This window comes from Pistacia vera, unplaced genomic scaffold (genome assembly GCF_008641045.1).
Source record: "Pistacia vera cultivar Batoury unplaced genomic scaffold, PisVer_v2 Contig35, whole genome shotgun sequence".
Classification (NCBI taxonomy): Eukaryota; Viridiplantae; Streptophyta; class Magnoliopsida; order Sapindales; family Anacardiaceae; genus Pistacia; species Pistacia vera.
In genome coordinates, this window is record NW_022196168.1 from 33,496 (window position 1) to 52,508 (window position 19,013).

A 19,013-nucleotide genomic window follows, 5' to 3' on the forward strand; every position below is an offset into this window, starting at 1 on the left:
TGGTCAGGAAGTAATTAATAAGAACAAGATGTTTTCTATCTTCCACGTTTTAAATTTGATATTATCACAAGTCACAACAATATCGGGAGTGTCGTTTCCAAAATTATTAAAAATTAATTACATGACTCCTAGTTGTAAAGGAGAATAATGAGCTCAGATGCTAGATCCTCAATGAAGATTTTGCAAGAATAAAGAGAAAAGTGTACTTGGCTATAAGGAAAACTAGAGAAAATGGTCTACTTTTCATATAAAGAGTCGTACACTTTTGCCAAAAAGTAATGTTATATATATATATATATATATTAAATTTGTGTATCGAATGACATAAGGTAATCCTAATCGTTGATTTATTATAAATTAATATTAATTAACGATTAAGATTTTACTATATTATTTAGTGTATAAATTCGACATGTAATTTTTGATAACTCTATCATTTTCATTTCCCGAATAACTTATATATGTCAAATGATAACCATCATTTACACTCAAATTATGAGGCTATTTTAGTAATTATGCTTAAAGATATTTTACAATTAACCATGGTTGCTTTTAACAAACCCAGTCACATCACATCACACCCTACCCTGACCTGACCCTACTAGCATTTTAAAATTACATTCTAACCTTACCCGACCCTACTGATAATTTTATAAGTAGCATTTTATTTCTTAATTGTATATTGAAGATGTCAAGTATTACTAGTGAAGAGAACGCATCTCCATGTTTTAGATTCCTTTGCAAATCAGGAAGTTTTTGGGCATACTCAACCTTAAAGATACATGACCTAATGTGACAAACCTGAATAATCAATCTTAGAAAGATGACACATACGATTGTTGCTATTATATATTGTACTACCATCCATATGAAGGTATTTCAAGAATTCAAATTGTTTGAAGCAAATCAACATGACAGGCTTACTAAAACATTGATCAATGAACTTATGCCATGCCATAATAAGGGGAGCAGATCTTTTAAAGGAGATTATTACAAGACATGTATACACACTATACTATTTTTCCCTTGATCAGGTCTTATCCCACAAGTTTTTTGTGACAAGATTTTTAACGAGGTAATATTAAGCATGTCTAACATCATTTTGTAGTTCATTGAAGAATTCTCTTTCCTTGGGTTTTACCCCCAATGGGTTTTTTCTTGAGTAATACAAATGATATATGCATATAACTTGGCCACGAAACATCCTGGTAGGAGTAGGATAAAAACCTAAGTAAAAAAATACAATTATACAATGAATATACACAAGTACATAAGTAGAATACTAGAACAATAAAGAATCTACTTTTTTAATCATAAAAATACAAGCTCTTACGAAATTTGACTTCAGGGTGAACAAATTTCTCACCATGAAATTATTCAATTAGTATGTGGAGAAATTGCATAAGAATCCAGAAGATGGAAACACCTTGTATTTTTAAAGGAAATGGCTGGCCATCAAAAGTTCCGGCTTCTCGTTATCTTCTTCAATCTCCATTGAAGCTTCTGTTCTTATTTCTTGAACCCGTTTATCCCAAATACTATCGATTAGCTTCCAGGTTTCATCACTTACAACTTGGGTCTGAACAAAGAGAACAAATTGAGAACAAATTTGCCATTAGTTGCAGTAAAAGAAACATGGGAAGAGGTGATACAGCAGAACTTATCAGTAGCAACTCCACTCACCTCCATAGGGCGTGGTGCACCAAACGTTGAAAACCCAACATTTCCCGGGGCAAACGTGACCCTTCCTGGTAGTGAGATCCCATGAATTCCCCACCGACCAGCATATATTAGGGCTCCATATTCATCGACTGGATTTACAGGAGGCTGGAAACAAGCAACAGAAAAAGGGTTCCAAAATATTTACAAAACTACAAACATTTCTGAATTGAATAATACTTATTAACGTCCACAACCCCAAAAAAGATTGTACTATAATGTGCTCAGAATAATAATGTTTTTGGCTAAATATTGAACATGACATCATATTTCCTTTAAGACAATCATGTGACATCATATTATAACATATGATGTCACATTCACTATTTAAATTAAAACATGAAGAATACCTCTCTTAATCCATTTTCAAGAGAAGTTACATCAACATCCGGTTCTCTAGATGCACCATAAAAATAGTTCATTTCTTTCAAACTCCTCAAACTTTTCCACCATAGGTCAAGGAACTACCTGAGGTATTCGTGGTGAACTTTTGTATATGTCCCAAATTTCCTCGGCTTTGATCTCTCCATCTTCAAGTAAAATATCTGCAAGATGACCAGTAAAACACTTTGCTCATGAAGTAATAGTTTGTAAACTGACAACTTCACCTTACAATTGCATGATGAGAATGGCTTAGTTTATTGAAAAAGTTAATCAAATAAGTCAATCAATCAATATGACCTGTAATTGTCTCTACAGCTGAATGATATTCTCTCAGGACAGATGCACATTTTTCCACAGCAAAACGCATGTATTCATCTCGAAGAGCTTCAAGTTTGGCTGCAAGCTGTTACAAACATTCAAAACTATTGATACAACAGTGTTATTGAGATGAGCTTTTTATTGAACTTAATACCAGGATAGCTAGAAGTTTAACACATCAAAAAGACGCACATTTGGCACAAGATCACTTTGATTCCTATAGTATGCCTTTCCAAATGCTGTCATCCCAGTTTGCAAAATCAAAAATTCTGCAAGCCGTGAAGCTTCTAGCGTAGCCTTTGCAGAGATCCAACACATGTTATCAACCCCAAACATCTCCTCCTCAATTACTCTAGCTACAAATTAGAGGTCAATGAGTCATATTAACTTATTAATTAAATAAAAACAATATAAATAAGCAGATAGAAAACAAATTTACTCCACATCAATCAAGATTAATTTCAAATATAAAAAATACATCACTCATCGAAAAAATAAACCTTAAAAGAAGTTTGTGTTAATGAGACATTGCTTTAGTCAATCTTTCCTATATGAAAGACCAATGGCTTAAAGACTCTGTTTGTAGGTTGCATAGATATTCATCCAAATGTAGGCTGTATATTAGTCAATTTGTTAATCATTTCTACATACAAGTACTTGTAAACAATTCAAAGGATGGAATCTTCTGACGACCAAAACATCAACTAGAGAGCAAAACCCGCATAAATTGCACTAGTGACAAATGTTATAGAAGACGAAAAAAGGAGTTCCTCAACTTACGAGCACATGCGCGGACTATAGCATTCAAATAATCTGATTTTTTTGAGAAAACTTTGCCAGAAGTTTCTATATAACGCATGTTTGGCTGGCTACGAATGGATTTTATATCTGTCTGTGAAAGACAAATATAAATATAGTTAACACGGGTAAAAATGCCAAAAGAACTTAAAGTAGTCATGAAACAATGGCACTGCTGATATATAATTTTACTTACCTCTGCAAAAGGGTGGTAGGGTTCTGGAAAGTAGCACGCAAGAATGGCTACACTTGATTCTCTATAAGCCAATCTCAATTTCAATTCTTCCGGAATATCCGTACTGTCTTCTTGACCAGTTTCAAAGGTGCCCTTTTGCTAAAACGATGAAAAAAATGAAGAGCGAAAATCAGTGTTCAACATTTTCAACGAGACAGTTTTGTCTCACATAATACAAGAAATTTAACACTAACCCGTTTCAAAGCTTCTAAAAGCTCTTCCCGTCCAATGTAGTCTAAATCCTTCCTAGCAGTCAAAATCCCAGCTTCATTCCTGGCAGTCAGATTAAACAATGATCAGTCTCTCGCTCTGGATGTTGAGTTACAAAAGTCACTATGAAGCACTGCTTACAGTATGTTTTGCAGCTCTGCCCCAGTAAAATCTTCTGTTTGCTCAGCAATTTCTTGCAATAGAGCATCTTTTTCCTCCTCTGAACGAAAAAATTTATTTCTAGCATGCACCTATTACCAACAAAAATAAATTTTATAACAAATAAAGTGCAAGCAGGTGAAACCTAGCATTCACTAAAGCCAAAAGTAAGCATTAAGCAAAATACCTTCAATATGGCAAATCTACCATCTTTAGATGGCAAACCAACCCTTACAATCTTGTCAAAACGACCCTTTCTCAGTAGAGCAGGATCAAGGATATCCAGTCTATTGGTTGCACCAATAACTAACACCTAACAACACAAGTTTACAGATGAAATTAGAAGGCCAAAGAAAAAAAAAATGGGACATAAAATCAAAAAAGGCCTTCAATCTGAAGGAATATGTAAAAGCATACCTGTGATGTAGAAACTTTAAACCCATCCATCTCAGTCAATATCTGAAGCAGGCCTTGTTCCCTTTCTGCACCACCCTATACGAAGAAATCATAAGCACAATCCATAACATACAAGACAATCCAATGTAGCATCTAAAAAAATTAATCATTTTAGCTTGCATTAAAGTCTCATGATAGTTAAAAGTCAACATCTTCATTGAAAATAATAGAGCAAATGCTCATGCCTGCTTTGGTCTGAATAAGTAATTTGGAGACCCACGCTGAAACTCAAACACAAAATGGTACCATCAATGATACTGACTATATATGCAATGATACAAGAACCCATACCTTCTTTTTTTTTTTCCCTTAAATTACCATTTGCAATTTGAATGCAACCTGAATAATCAGGCTCTAATAGAACTAACCATTTGATCAATTAACGGCAAGGTTTGCAAACTATGGAAAGGAGAAAATGCAAGAAAGAGTGCTGAATCGTATTTTATTTTTTGTGGGAACAAAGGAGATGGTTAAGAATCAAAAGTTGTTTTTCAGATGAAGCAAGAAATATGACATGCATCTTACCCCACCAATATCAGGTCCACCACGCTTGCTACCAATTGCATCAATCTCATCAATGAAAATTATGGAAGGTGCGAATGATCTGGCACTAGAAAAAAGATCTTTTACACGTGATGCTGCCACACCCACAAACATCTGGAAAGAGAAAATCCATTAGCCAGATTTATTCAAATTTCTACAGTTCCAAAAGAAGATCAAATTTCTACAGATCTAAAAGAAGCTCATAGCATTTTAGCAAGAAGTTGAAACTGAGAATTACAGCCTTGATATCTTTGTTTCTAGACACCATCTTGCATCAGCAAGGAAGTAAGTTTGATATAGATGGGCTTAAGGGATAGATAACTCAGGGTTTTCAAGTAATACGAAGGATCAATGTGCTGATTTCTAGTGCCAAGAGACTATTTGACATCAAGAAGCATTTTATCTTTTAATGCCACTTATCCATTCATATATATATATATATATATATATTGTTTATATTTCAAAGAGAATCAACTCCCACCTCCACAAAATCAGTACCATTGGCAGCGAAAAAAGGTACCCCTGCTTCACCAGCAATAGCTTTAGCCAGCAGTGTTTTACCAGTTCCAGGAGGCCCATGGAGAAGGACACCTTTTGGGCAATAAATACCTTTGTTCTGGAACTCTTCATCATTCTTTAAAATCCGTACAATTTCTTGTAGTTCCCTCTTTATATACTCCTGACCAGCAAAATCATCAAAGGTAACACCAGTAGTTTCCTCTGCTGATATAAACTTTGCCCTGGAGGAAAGAAAGCAAAAATTAGATCCCAAGAACAGTGTTAGCTGAATTTGCTCCTCCTGCTATCTTGACAACAAAAAAATCTAAAGTTGGCATTATGCAACTGCAAGAGCTAACAAAACAAGATAATGCAACCCCAAACCATTTTATCAGAACTCTCAACTCAGATTTAAACTTTAAAAGCTTCTTATCTTCTTCTTTTTTACATGAAAGTCCAATTTTTTTTTTTTTTTTTTTTTTTTTTTTTTTTTGATATGAAAGTTTAAAGACTTTGGATAAAATTATTCCAGAAAATATAACAAGATATCAATTGCACTGCACGTGAGAAGACTTTCACAAGACAAATGGAAGATATGATCAAACTCAAATGAGATGCAAACAACACATGTAATTCTCACTGAGAAAACATAATGATGTAGGACAAATAGGTACAGATGCCCGGATATGACCAAAAGCGCATCTTAGGCATCAAGCCAGTCTTATGACCAAAATCATAAACATTATGTCATGAAATTTACTCTACATGGTAATGCCTAAGCCCTAAAGGAATCAGCTTTCAGAGTTTCTCTCTACAGCAAATCCACAGCTGCACAATGCATCATGTTTTGATATCAAGGTAGCAAGGAATTGAAATTATCATGCTGTATAGCCCACAGTTAGCAAAGTATTTCCTACTTGAAATTGACAGCAACCACATGCAAAATGAATTGAGACCAACCAGTTAATAAATAAAAGATAGAATAAGAACAAGTATCCAGAAACTAAAAAAAAAATTCACTAACCTGCTCTTCCCTAAAGATCCGAGAGCACGGCGCTTAAGCGGCTCCCTAATTTTTTTGGTTGGAGTTCCCAAATCACAAGGTATTAACTTTGCATAAATTGGTCTCATCATATTGTCAAGCCATACATATATTCCAACAGCAAGGGCAAGTCGCATGGACCATATGACTGCAGTTGCAAACGTGGAGTAGACTTCTGCACGTACAGGGTCCACATTGAGAACATCAACGTTTACTAATTGGTGGTGCAGCTTTTTCCAAATATCATTCCAAGAATCAATGGGCATACGGTCCACCACATGGCGCCGATAAATAATTTCCTTCTCTGGGTTCCCCTCTTCTCCTTTCATGTTTTCATCCTTGTAGTATGGCAGAATCACTGCATTATGACATCAAATTTTAGTTGAAATATTCAGAGATGTTTATTGAAAAGCAAATGGATCTAAAGCATTGAATTTTCACGACTTGAGAAAATATATTGGTTTCAGATCAGGCCCTAAACTTTCACTAATTAAATGCAATTCGAAGGTGACATTTAATTTAAGCCATTTCACAGAACTTACTAAAGTAAGCACATCAGAATCCACTTGAAGGATGGATAATAAATTCATCTGCTTTTTCTTAGTAAGTCCAGTGCTATAATTCATACTGTTTTAAGGACACTGTTTCTTGCATTTTCTGTTACATGGTTTTGTTCAACTACATCTGCAAATCAAAAGATAAACCATAAATGCAGTCGCCCAGTTCAACATCTTTCAAATTCAATTTCATCAATGAAATTAGTAAAGCCACTCCTGAACTAACCTATGCAACTCTATGTGGCAGTCCAGGCTTAACGTAGACAAATCCACTTCCTATAACAGATTAAGATTGATGGGACCAACAAATGGAGATGCCCCTGCATGCTAGTTAAAATTTTCGCCAAAACTCTCCATGAAACATGATCAAGTTTGAACACAAGACTTGATGACTCAAGTGCTACAAGTAGACAACCAACTGCTAAGTTAATCTAAGTTTTATGCCAGTCATGATTCTGGTTGCCCTTGGCATTTCACTTCAGCATAGAACTCAGACAGCTGATTATAAAGCCACAAACAAAATTCAACCATATACACACATTTAAAATATACGCATTCAACTACTTAACCACCATGTGGATGCTTTAGAGATGCTTTTTACCATCATGGCTTTTGTTCCATCACGACCTCCTTAACTTTTAATCACTCTTCAATGCCAATCTCAACCAAACAAATCATATAGAGCTTTACATATTTAGTCACATAAGGTAGATTGTTCAATTGCTATATACAATATGCTAGGAACAAAAGAACAAACCCCATAAAAATAGATAGCGCAGTTAACCATAAATAACCAAAAGCATAATTGAACCAAATATACAAAAACTATCAAGAATAAACTCTTACCTGATACAGTCTGACCGTAGTTTGAGTACTCCATAAATTGTACATTATTGGAGTCAAGAAGTTTCAAAAAATCGCTGAAGTTAATCCTATGTGAGTTCTCAGGATCCCACTCTGTTCCCTTCAGCTTTCCACGCATACCTAATAACGCCCTGCTCCAACCAGAAGCCATCACAAGCTGCCTCTCTAACTGCACATTGGCCTTCCTATCCAGTTCCTCCAACTTACTAATCCGCTGCCTCTCGGCTTCCTTCAACTTCTGAAAACTTACGGAGCACATCGAATTTTACAAAATTTAAAAAATAAAAAATAAAAAAACAGATTAAACATCCATATACCACCAAACATATGGTAAAAGAACAACAAATTTCAACAATCTAAACTTATTCTCAATATATTTCACCATTCTTCCTAAAACCGAGGATTGCTAATAACAGTCCCTAGCTATACATGTGACACGTGTAATTGCCTTCAACTTTTAACCATCACAAGTTTTACTCCAGTAACTTACCGGAAAAACATCTCTCAGTAAACCTCCAGCACGGTATGAGTAACAATAAACATTCATTTCTAGCTAAATGCGCATAATCAACAAGCTACTGGTAACGTTACTAGTACTGGTCCGGTTCCCGGCAACAAATTTGAAAGAAGAATAGCGTAAAAAAAAATATATATATGAAAACCTCCAAAATGGTACGAGTAACAATAAACATCCATTTCTGGCTAAATGCGCATAATCAACAAGCTACCAGTAACTTTACCGGCACTGGTACAGTTTCCGGCAACAAATTTTAGAAAAGAATAGCTTAAAAACATTAAAACCAAAGATGAGAACCTCGAATAGCTGACTGGACTCGGCATCTTCCTCCGAGCTTCTGGATAACGTGGACGCAACTGAATTAGAAGAATTCGAAGCTTTACATGCAGTAATAGTGAGTTTGTTGCGCTTAATTGTAAGAAAGGTGGTCTTTTTGGAGGCTAATTTGGTTCTGAAAACGTGTTTATGAAGATGAGAGGAGGGGAAGTGTTTACGGAGATTAATTGAATCGATTGGTTTCGAGAACTGAGACTGCATTTCTTTGTTTTTGTTCTTGTAATTGTCATATAACTGATAAAATTAATTTTCTCGGATATTTTCTCTCACTTTCTTGTGCGGGAAAGTGGAGAGAAATAGAGGATTTTATCCAAGCAGAAGCGGTCAGGAGGTTTTTGTGGGTTTTGGAGACAAACGGATGAAAACGCTGCGTTTTATGGGAGAGATAGATTAACAGCTTCTTGTACATTCATTTGTGTACCCCCATACCCGATCCTATTTTTATTTATTTTAAATTTGTATAGCAAGATGAAGACGCTAGGAAGAAAATTATTATAAGAAAATTAAAATATATATTAGAAAAATGCTATAAACATCGACATTTTACACCAAATTTTTACACTGAATGACATGTCTACTGAATCAGACGAACCACGTATCACGTTAACAAATATTCCGTAAATCATTATTATTGGAAGGTCATTCATTTCAAATGGACTCCTGTTCATATAATATGAACAGACGTTCATTCTAGGTGGACGATCGTCCACCTAGAATTATTAATGGACGCCCGTCCTCTTATGAGGACGACCGTCCATACGTCCATCTTTTAATATTGAAAAATTTTAAATTTATTTAATGAATCATAATTGAGTTAGTGTCTTATTCTTACGACACTTGTCCAATTACTTTGAATATGGACAAAAATTTAATGAAAATTGCAACATTTACTTCTTGGATTGAGACTCAAATGTTGTAAATTTTTTTAAATCAAACAATGAACAGACATCCATCTTATATGGACGTTTGTCCATAGTAAATTGACACTCGTCCTTATAATATGAACGGGAGTCCATTAAATATGGGCGGACATTCATAAATGTTGGACTACCGTTCATTCACGAAAGACTTCAACGCAATCGCGTTTAACTGGTTGTCATATCCTTCGGTACAAAAATTTGGTGTAAAATTTCAGTGTTCGTAGCATTACTCTATATATTAAGATAAATTATCTAATTAATTTTAAAATATGATTGAGATGCCAATAGGAAAAATGAAGGTTATGTGCTCTAATTTTTTTAAATAATAAAACAAAAAGTAAACTTTGTATTTCTAAAATTCGGAAGTATCTTTATTATCGAGTTGAAATGGGTTTCTTATAGTTTAACTTTTCTTTATGACTAATATTAAAGTAGAGAATTGAATTTTTCATTATTTTTGGGTTTCTTATAGTTTAACTTTTCTTTATGATTAATATTAAAGTAGAGAATGGAATTTTTCATTATTTTTCTCTTCTTTCACTTTTTCTACCGAGTATATGATATGTGCATTGCAATCTTTCAAGATCGAGAGAGAAAAAAAATAAATGAAAATACATTTTTTTTTAAAGTAATGATTTATGACCACAATTTGTCAATTGAGTTTGAAACTGTTCAATAATCTAAAGATCAACCGACCTCCTTATGCACATCGAGTTCGAATCTTAAACCACACCAAACCCTACTACTTTTTTCTTGACAATCTTTAGGAAACATAAAACAATAATTCTTATCTTTAACCAGGAGGGTTCCCATGAGTCAAATTGATTTCTAGAGTCATTTAATGTTTGAAAAATGCTTTTGAGCTTCAATGTTTTGAGAAAGACTTCAACATTTTATGTATGAGATGTTTTCATTCACTCTCACAAAGTTGAAAACTCATAACATTTATAGAGAGAGCTTTATCCACCCCGATGCTATTATGAAAAAAAGAAATCAGAATTACTTTCATTCTCATCTATAGAGGTATACAAGTTTTTTATTATAAACCGTCCCGAGGTTCTGCAATTTCATGCTACAATCTTAGGATCCCAAAGAGTGTGACAAAAAATCAGAAGAAATAAGAAAACATATTGTAAAATGTTTTCAGAAAACAAAACTTATAAAAAAAAGGAAGCGAAAATGTGCATGACAACCACAGAAATAAGGTTATCTGCCATTTACGCAGTTTCTAGTCCGGAAATAAATCTAAAAATCTAATCTAATACCATTACAGCCAGGGCTTGATATTGTTGCCATTTGGGGTACCATTCTATTTACTCGAAATAATGTCTGAAATTCAAACTTATCTTGGGGTACCATTCTATTTACTCGAAATAATGTCTGAAATTCAAACTTATCTTGGGGTACCAATCTATTTACTTGAAATGAATTTCTAAAGCCAAACTCTGAAATTCAGATAGACTTATCTTGCTCTATGTGTGCCTTTGGACCACATATGCATTCTGGGTATGGATTTTCGTAAAAGGATTCTTCTGTCCTGAAACGTGCTCGACCTTTGATTCCTGGCAATGGACCTCTCCTTTTCCTTGGAGCCCCTTGCCTGTGATATTTAAATAGAACAAGATAAGTCTGGTTATTCCTGAAATATTGTTAAAAGTTAAATTCTTTCATCAAGCAAATTAACATTAGGAAAACCGATACTATTCATTTTCTGTGTATCAGCAGAACCAACTTGTGCAATTATATTTCATCTAAATAACAGCAGTTATTTTGATTCTGTAGAGTATTTCTTCAAAAATAAAATAAAAGTATATAGAAAGTTATAAACAAAGTTACCAGTTCTTGTGCATCTCCTGCACGAGATGCAGGAAAGATGGCCCTTCTCTAAGCTTTCTGCTTTCCAGCCTATCAAAAAGTTTAACAAGTCCTTTCCTGAAAAAAATGAGAAAAGAAATTACTCAAGGAGCTGGAGAATGCAAAAGGGAATACTTTACGTACTGAAATATATGTTTCCATATTTTTAGTAACCTGAAAAATTATAATTAAAGTCGTTTATCACTTGTAATAAGAGAATATGGTTGAGATGATTTGTATCATTGAAGGAAATTATTTCTATCAGGCAATCGTTCTTGAAGCATGCAGAGAACAGATCCACATAAATGAGTTCCATGGAAGTATAGTTAAGATTAACAGCCAAACGCAACAGCCCCTGAAGATTGACTGATTTAATACCTGTCTGGGGTGATCGTCTTGCGGTGACCTAAGAATCTGCGGTGTCCCTCAACAGCTCTTGCCATGTTACCTGAATGTGTTGGGATGAACACATCACTCTCTATGGAAATTATGTAATCAAGAGCGGCAGACTGAGATGCATGATTAGTAAATGCTTTCAACTCTTCCTTAGTTGCCAAATTCTCCTGAAAAATCCAGCCATCAATCTGTAACTGTGCTCACGGTTCACTATTTTGGTAACACACTTAATCCAAAAAAGGAATGACATACCTTAAAAACAAGGTTTGGAAAGTGGGACATGAGTTCTGAAAGGTGAGTATTACCACCATAGATTTCTCCAGCAGCAATATAAATTAACGTTGAGGCCGGAAAACCAAGAGCTTGAAGAAATATCCCCACCTCCTTAGGAGTTAAAGGACACAAGCCTGACATTCTCTGTTCCGTTGAGTTTATAACTTTGACCTTCCAATGGTTCGTGTTCTCCCTAGAAAGGCAATACAATAACTTGAAACACAAGATACTGACAACATGATTAAACCAGCACACACCCCTAAAAAATGCTTGATTCAAATGCGAGGATATTATAAGTCGCATTTTCATACCAGCCATAACTGATCCAATTAAATAAATAAACCAAACAACTCTCTACTCCAAAGTGTGTGTAAGCTCAACACTGGAATTTAAATTCACTGTTCCAAAATATTAAGTTTATGAAAAAATAATCTTTCTAATGTCTTGAGCATATGTGAAAGGAATACTGAGCTTGGATTTTATAGCAGTTTCATCAAGAACCAATGATTGGCACAACAAAAGCTTAATTTAGAAGATGTTACAATACCTCAGACTTGATGTCGTATTTATGTCTAAAACGTCATGCTTGAAGAGAACTACAAACCAATATTCATGGAAGAGGCAATCATCCAACATGTGAAAGATTTATGTTTGTATTTATGCACTTGGAACTATATGACATAGATGCATATGCGTAAATCCATATTTTCTCACCTCATTATTCTCAGCTCTTCAGATTCTGCATCAGTCAGACCGTAAGTACAACCAGTAAAAGATAGCATGTCTTTCTCATATCTAAGATGAAGAGCTATGTATCTTCCTCCACGTGATCTCAGCCGTTCCACCAGCTTCTGTGGTGTCAGCGTCATGCATTCTCAGAACCTAATTTAACAGGAAGCCCCATAGGAGACCTCTTAAATGCAATGATGCTAAATAGAACATCTGGGATTATGCATATTGCATGCTACCATATTACAAGGACTTCTTGCAAGGTTTATACTTTAAATGATTTCAGAGATTCTGACCGTCATTTGTAACATTCAAAAATCTTATATCTCTCAAAACTTTGAAAATCTCAATTTTAATCTTTTAAAGCATGCTCAGTCTGCAATCGAAAGTGAATTTCAACAATTATTGTATAATACAAGTTTTCAGATATAAATCATCTCATAGAAACTAGCTAAACAACTTCAATTGATTTTTAGATTTTAAGAGAATTCTCTGATTTGTATGAAAACACTGTTTCTGAGAATCAATCAAACACCTTTTCTTTAAGATTTTTTTTATCCATTGTTTTTCAAAAGGAAATTAACGTATTTACTGTATCCTGGTTGTAGATCTATCAGGCCCTAAAATATTTTGGGCTTCAATAATGTCCATGACAGATAGAAATAAATATTTCTCAATAGCTAGAGCTGCAAATTCAAACCTTTCCTAGGATTTCAATCGGCGGAGAGAAGCGGAGAGCATGATACAGAGCACGGCATCTCAACCGTTGTATATCAAGAGGTAGATCATTGTTCGCAACTCGTGAATCTGATTTTGCAACATGAATTACCTGCACAAGTTGACTTGATAAGCCATTATAGAGTTCAGACGTCTCAAAAATCAAATAAGGGCCAAGAACAAAAGGTCAGGCTCAAATAGCACAAGATTCGTAAAAAAAATTAGCTGTGTTTTAAAAGTTGAAGGCAAGACTAAGCCTTCTAAGTCTTAAATAATTCTGTATAAAAGTTCTAGGGAAATATGCTTTAATGTTATTGAACAAACTAAGAATAATGAACTTAGTAAATTTATATACGGATTGTTACAAGTAATAAAGTGAATTAAGAGTTTCAAAATTAGCATAAAAGAAACAACAGAATCTTTGATGGTTAAAATAGCGAGGTAGAATTTATGCAGAAACTCTCAAAATGAGAAAACTGAAACAAAAAGAAAAATTGCATGTCATTAAAAAAAAAAAAAAAAAAAAAAAATTATGCAGGAAATGAGGTTTGTAAAAAATAGTTTTTTGAATTCAATATCAGGTCCATCCCAAACCCTTTTGAATATGACTTCCAAATGCACACCCTAGGGATTTAAAACTGGTGACCCGTAGATCAGCTTAACAAAATCTAATTGGATCTCATCATGACAGCAAATATCAAATGCCCCCTGATAACGTTTACCTGAACCAATAGAATTCATCTTAGTGGTAAATACCATTTAAACTAATTTATTCTGGCTCTCTTGGTTCCCAAAGCAGTTTGCTGGTTGAATGATATTTTCCTTGTTGGAGGTTATACATTCAATATAAAGTATGGTCAACTCTAAGAGGCAACAGGCTCCTACGTTATCCCACAAACAGATTAAGCAATAATAACTAATCAACAAATTTTAACATCAGTAAAAACTAGCTCAGTTGCAAAAACCTCTCATACAAAAGAAGGCTCTCATTCCAGAACCAAGATGCAGTAGTTCACATTGGAAAGGTAGCCACAAAAAACTGCACATACCTGATAGTCCTTCCATAACTGTGTCATTTCTTGATAATAACCAATGCCAGACCAGGAGGTAAAGTGTTTCCGGGCCCGAGGGACAGACTCCAGTTCTTTTGGGAGCTCCCTGACAATCCTCACGTCTCCTTGCAACGCTTTGATGAAATGGAGCTCATCAAATATATCTGAAAACTTACTGTATATATGATTCATAACATAAGACACTTTTACTGAAAAAAAAAAAAAATTAAAAAGTACCCGCAAATGACTTATTTAAAACACTTCTAACATATAATATAAGTTCTTAAGAATACCTTGAGTCTTGCCAGAATGAGCGTCTATCCAGTTGAGGAATAACTAGTGTTGCATTCATTATGTGTGCAACAGCCACCATGTCCGATATCTATCAGAAAAGCATTGTTGTTGAAGTCAAATTAACAGAAGAATAGGGGAAAGGATGATTGAACAGTTAATCATAAAGTTGACCTTATGAGTCATGCATCATATATCTTATCATGAAAATTATCCAAATAAGCGGGGAAAAAGGACTGATTATATATTATTGGTCTAGAAAAATGATCTGATCTATGAGAAAGAGTAAATATTGTTGACAATTGTTTCTTTTCTTTTTATTTTTCTTTTTTGTGGGCGCTCTAGTTAAACTAAAACTATAATTGAAGCATATATCTACGAATGGAATCAGAAAAATTAATTTAGATAACCCATAAAAATAAAGGAAATACAGGTGTCAGTCAACTTACACCGGTCCGCATCTGATTTAATCCTCCATTGCTTTTCACTGTAATGTAGCGGTCTGATCCTTGGGAAGCTGGCATTGCAAAGCAGAATTAAGAGGAGAGACAATATTAAAAAGAGTAAAAGAAAATGACAGAGTAAGAAAGTGAGGATGTGGGTAGGTGAGGTTGATGGTAATGTTTGCTTGTTTGTTTGAGAGGAGAGAATCAGCCTGAGTAATAAAACTTGACAAATAAGATGCAAGAGTATGCTCTACAATAAGGTGACACACGACTGCATTAACAAATTACCATGAAGTTGATGATAAGAATATAAACTTATAATAATGACAAAGACTATTGACTGTAACCAAATACAATTCAAGGTAATCAGTGCGCCAACAGAAGTGAAATCTTCACCACTGGGTTTCAGGGACAATTGTCCATACCACATAGCAAAAGAAAGAGTACAAATATTGATGCATGTAACTTTTACCTTTGTATTTACTGGTAGGCTTGACACATGAGTGTAAACCATAGCTAAAAGGAGAATTCCAAAGTTGGTCATCTGGTATCTGCAAAATTGCAAGCAGAGAAACCCATTACCCTTAAAAGAAAATGCATCATATTTTGAGACAGCCTAGTCAAATAGCAGGACCGAAAGTACCATGATGCAAGAACGTGCTACACCTAAACACATAAAAGCTCATTGATGTTGGAATTCACAAAGTATATCCCACACACTAGATTTATGGCATGAATGCTCCCAAGAACTGCCTTTCCTTTTTTTGCTTAACATAGTTAATTAAAGTTCAAATAACAATGACAATGCTTCAATCCAAATTTAGAATTTTAAGGCCATGCCAAATGCTTGAACATGTAATAATAAATTTAGAAGTCAATGTGTCTAGCACTGGACACTCACAGTAAATTTAATACTCTTCAATTTAATTCAATCCAAATGGAATATCTTCTACTCAAGAACTATAATGATTGCATATGTGTTCTACAAGATCCTAGCTGATCCCTGTGTCTCAATATGGAATCATGTCATGAATCAAAGTTACTTTCTTCTTCTCCACACAATGAACAACTCAAAGTAAAGAAAACAACCAAGTTCCCAAAACACAAACTTAGCGAATCTAAACTATTTATAACACAAACCCACCATTAAAACAACACAAACTCAACATTTCCAGGCTAAAGAATGACTACCCACAAGCAGAAACAGCACAAGAAGCAAAATTTACCAGCAATGACAGAGATTTGAACCCAATAATCCAATTCCCATAACACAAACTTCGCATATCCCATCAGAAAACACATTTCCAGGCGAAAAAATTAACTACCCACAATAAAAAACAGCACAACTTTTACCTGCAAAGACTGAGACTGAGATTCAGACCGAGACTGAGACTGAGATTCAGACCGAGACTGAGACTGAGAATGTTGTGTAAAAAGATTCTTTTTTTCATCATAATCATGGCCATCATTCAATAAGTTTCTAGTGCTGACAAGAAAAATGAGTATCGAAGAAGCAAAGAGAAGGATGAGAAAGTAAAGAGTGATGGTGAAAAAAGATGGTTTTTTTGAGAGAAATTTGAGCGTTGAAGAAGAGGAAGAACTTCGGGAATTGTAATGGTGAGAGGTTCCCCGATGATTTACCATCTCAAAATCAAATCCAACGCCGAGATCTCTTGCATCACTCTCTCATGACCAAAAATTCGGGAGATGGAGTTGAAATAAATAAATGTATCTGAAGTTTTCAAAAATAACAAATACCTCCTCCGGCTGTCCCCTTCTAAGTTCTAACTAACAAATAAATGAAATAACATTATCACCCTTAAAAGGACAGTGCATATGTAATCTAAAAAAATAAATATTGAAAACTAGAAGACTAGAAGACATCAGATACATGTTAGGAAGGCTGATACGATTCACTAAACAAAACAAACATCCTTCATTCGGCCCAGCTCCATTAATTGGAGAATATTATGTTTTGGAGTAACTTGTCCTAAGTTCCATATTGTACTTTTTGGAAACAAACCATGATAGAGAGTTGTCTCTTTCTAATTATTGTGTTTTATCTTTCGTGTATTTCTTGAGGTCGATGGAGTGATGAATTAAGGAGTTAAAACACAAAAGGATCTTGAATTCAAGTTGTAACAAAGGCAAAGGGTGGTCATTGGCCACCGCCCACCGCCCACCAATTACCATACCCGAAAAAAGGTGGTTGAAGCATTAGTCTTTGATCTTAACTCACTCAATTCCATCTAAGAAACATATTAAAGGTCATCCAACGAATTAGAGATAAATGCTATATCATTACTCAAATGGGTCGATAACAAGTTTGATGATGACAACAATACATTTTATCTTCTCGTTAGTCGTTATGATTTGATAACTTCTTTTAATACGCATACATATAATGTTTTAATACACATATGTATAATGTTTTTCAATGTTATTTATTAATTATCATCGTTGATGGATAAATACGATCAACAGTTAATGATGCCAAAGATTTGATAAAACACAATGGTGGTGAATGGTAGCGTGGGATGCAATAAATGTTTTATAATTTTAATTTTTTTTTTTTTTAAATATCGATATTACTTTCTAAGATCTATAAAGTTATTTGTAATTTTATAAAAATTCAGGAGCTTTAGGGGCTTTCAATCGCCCTTCGTAGTTTGGTTTATGATTGTAATTTGGAGTGATGAAATGGGCCGGGTTAAGCCCAAATGCTACTAGTTTAGTTACAAAACCTAAATCGGGTCTCAATTCCTAGAGGCACACATAATGATTTAAATTTTAAAAGAGGAAGTGATTTTTAACTGTCATTTAATTGATCTTCAACCCCACAACTAAGTACACCTCTTCTATAATTAAAAATATTCTCTTCAAACCATATTTAATACCAAAAATAACCCTCTAAACTTAATTAGGTTTATTTTCCTCAATTTCAAGCTTAATTAGGTTTTTATGTTTTACATCATTTGTTTTTTACACTTTTATTCCCCCAATTTCCAAATTTCAACTTATTTTCTCTTCTTCATATTTAGATTTATCTCATTATATGTTTCATAATTTTAGTATTATATTTTTCATCAAACAAACAAACATTTAAAATAAAATAAAATGTTTCAATGATTACAAAATTAGGGGATTAGGTTATGAAAATTTAGGATTAGGGTTTGTGTAAGATTAAATGTTAAAATTAAAATTTCTCGAATCGGCAAATTCTCCAAGACTGCCATTGTCACCATTCATTTGCACCCATTAGCCACACGCCGCATCCCCGCCCACCAAAATCTCCGCCTGAAGCTTCAAGCTAGCCATAGGCGCTAAAATGATGCTCATTTCGTCGTCCAAATTAAACCACCCAATAAACTTTGAAATTGTCACAAAATGCGTCTACTCATCACAAAAGCATAGTAATCAGTTAACAACAAATTAATTTTGGCCGGCTTGGTTTACCTTTTACTCATAAATTAATAAATCAATTATATATAATAAATCAACATTCAACATTTGAGTCTTACAATGAAGAAGAAACTAAGATGATGAAGCTTCGGAATTTCTTTCTCTTTGTTGCAGCAGTTCTCGCACTCTCCTATGGCTTGTTTTGGTAAGTATTTAAAAATTGCGTTTGATAGATATTTAAAAATTTCTTTTCTATTTTCTTTTAATTTTGAGGATTGCACTCCCAAATTTTTTGTA

General features: G+C 34.2%; 2 protein-coding genes across 5 annotated transcripts; both read right to left on the reverse strand.

The window, feature by feature from the left end:
• Positions 1-1,177: 1,177 nt before the first annotated feature.
• Positions 1,178-8,940, reverse strand: LOC116139260 (probable inactive ATP-dependent zinc metalloprotease FTSHI 4, chloroplastic). 3 transcript variants are annotated; one of them, XM_031424940.1, is made up of 16 exons: positions 8,598-8,940; positions 7,766-8,021; positions 6,345-6,720; positions 5,304-5,562; positions 4,805-4,936; positions 4,241-4,315; positions 4,011-4,136; positions 3,806-3,915; positions 3,649-3,727; positions 3,416-3,553; positions 3,202-3,313; positions 2,614-2,777; positions 2,401-2,506; positions 2,188-2,264; positions 1,684-1,827; positions 1,178-1,579 (listed from the first exon to the last, which is right to left on the reverse strand). In XM_031424940.1, exons 1-16 carry the CDS (start codon positions 8,835-8,837, stop codon positions 1,436-1,438), a joined length of 2,538 nt encoding a protein of 845 aa, XP_031280800.1. In that variant the 5' UTR covers positions 8,838-8,940; the 3' UTR covers positions 1,178-1,435. The 3 variants fall into 3 exon arrangements, with proteins under 3 accessions (XP_031280800.1, XP_031280801.1, XP_031280802.1); XM_031424941.1 differs by having other exon boundaries at positions 7,766-8,028; positions 8,598-8,760; XM_031424942.1 differs by lacking the exons at positions 1,178-1,579; positions 1,684-1,827; positions 2,188-2,264 and having other exon boundaries at positions 2,409-2,525.
• A 1,726-nt stretch (positions 8,941-10,666) lies between these two features.
• Positions 10,667-17,060, reverse strand: LOC116139261 (O-fucosyltransferase 38). 2 transcript variants are annotated; one of them, XM_031424943.1, is made up of 11 exons: positions 16,668-17,060; positions 15,787-15,865; positions 15,318-15,385; positions 14,871-14,959; positions 14,575-14,752; positions 13,509-13,637; positions 12,794-12,930; positions 12,059-12,272; positions 11,789-11,973; positions 11,393-11,488; positions 10,667-11,156 (listed from the first exon to the last, which is right to left on the reverse strand). In XM_031424943.1, exons 1-11 carry the CDS (start codon positions 16,956-16,958, stop codon positions 11,009-11,011), a joined length of 1,614 nt encoding a protein of 537 aa, XP_031280803.1. In that variant the 5' UTR covers positions 16,959-17,060; the 3' UTR covers positions 10,667-11,008. The 2 variants fall into 2 exon arrangements, with proteins under 2 accessions (XP_031280803.1, XP_031280804.1); XM_031424944.1 differs by having other exon boundaries at positions 15,787-15,872; positions 16,699-17,059.
• Between the last annotated feature and the right edge of the window lie 1,953 nt (positions 17,061-19,013).

Bases quoted from the DNA above. Each gene is read 5' to 3' on its own strand.
- LOC116139260 (XM_031424940.1), bottom strand. From the start codon at position 8,837: ATGCAGTCTCAGTTCTCGAAACCAATCGATTCAATTAATCTCCGTAAA. The intron at 5,563-6,344 runs GTTAGTGAATTT...TCTTTCCTCCAG, and splicing joins GGATCTTTAGGGAAGAGCAG to GGCAAAGTTTATATCAGCAG. The intron at 1,580-1,683 runs GTGAGTGGAGTT...CTCTTTGTTCAG, and splicing joins GTGCACCACGCCCTATGGAG to ACCCAAGTTGTAAGTGATGA.
- LOC116139261 (XM_031424943.1), bottom strand. From the start codon at position 16,958: ATGGTAAATCATCGGGGAACCTCTCACCATTACAATTCCCGAAGTTCT. The intron at 12,273-12,793 runs GTGAGAAAATAT...TTGCCTTTCTAG, and splicing joins GAAGAGCTGAGAATAATGAG to GGAGAACACGAACCATTGGA. The intron at 11,489-11,788 runs GTATTAAATCAG...CATTTTTTTCAG, and splicing joins AAGACGATCACCCCAGACAG to GAAAGGACTTGTTAAACTTT.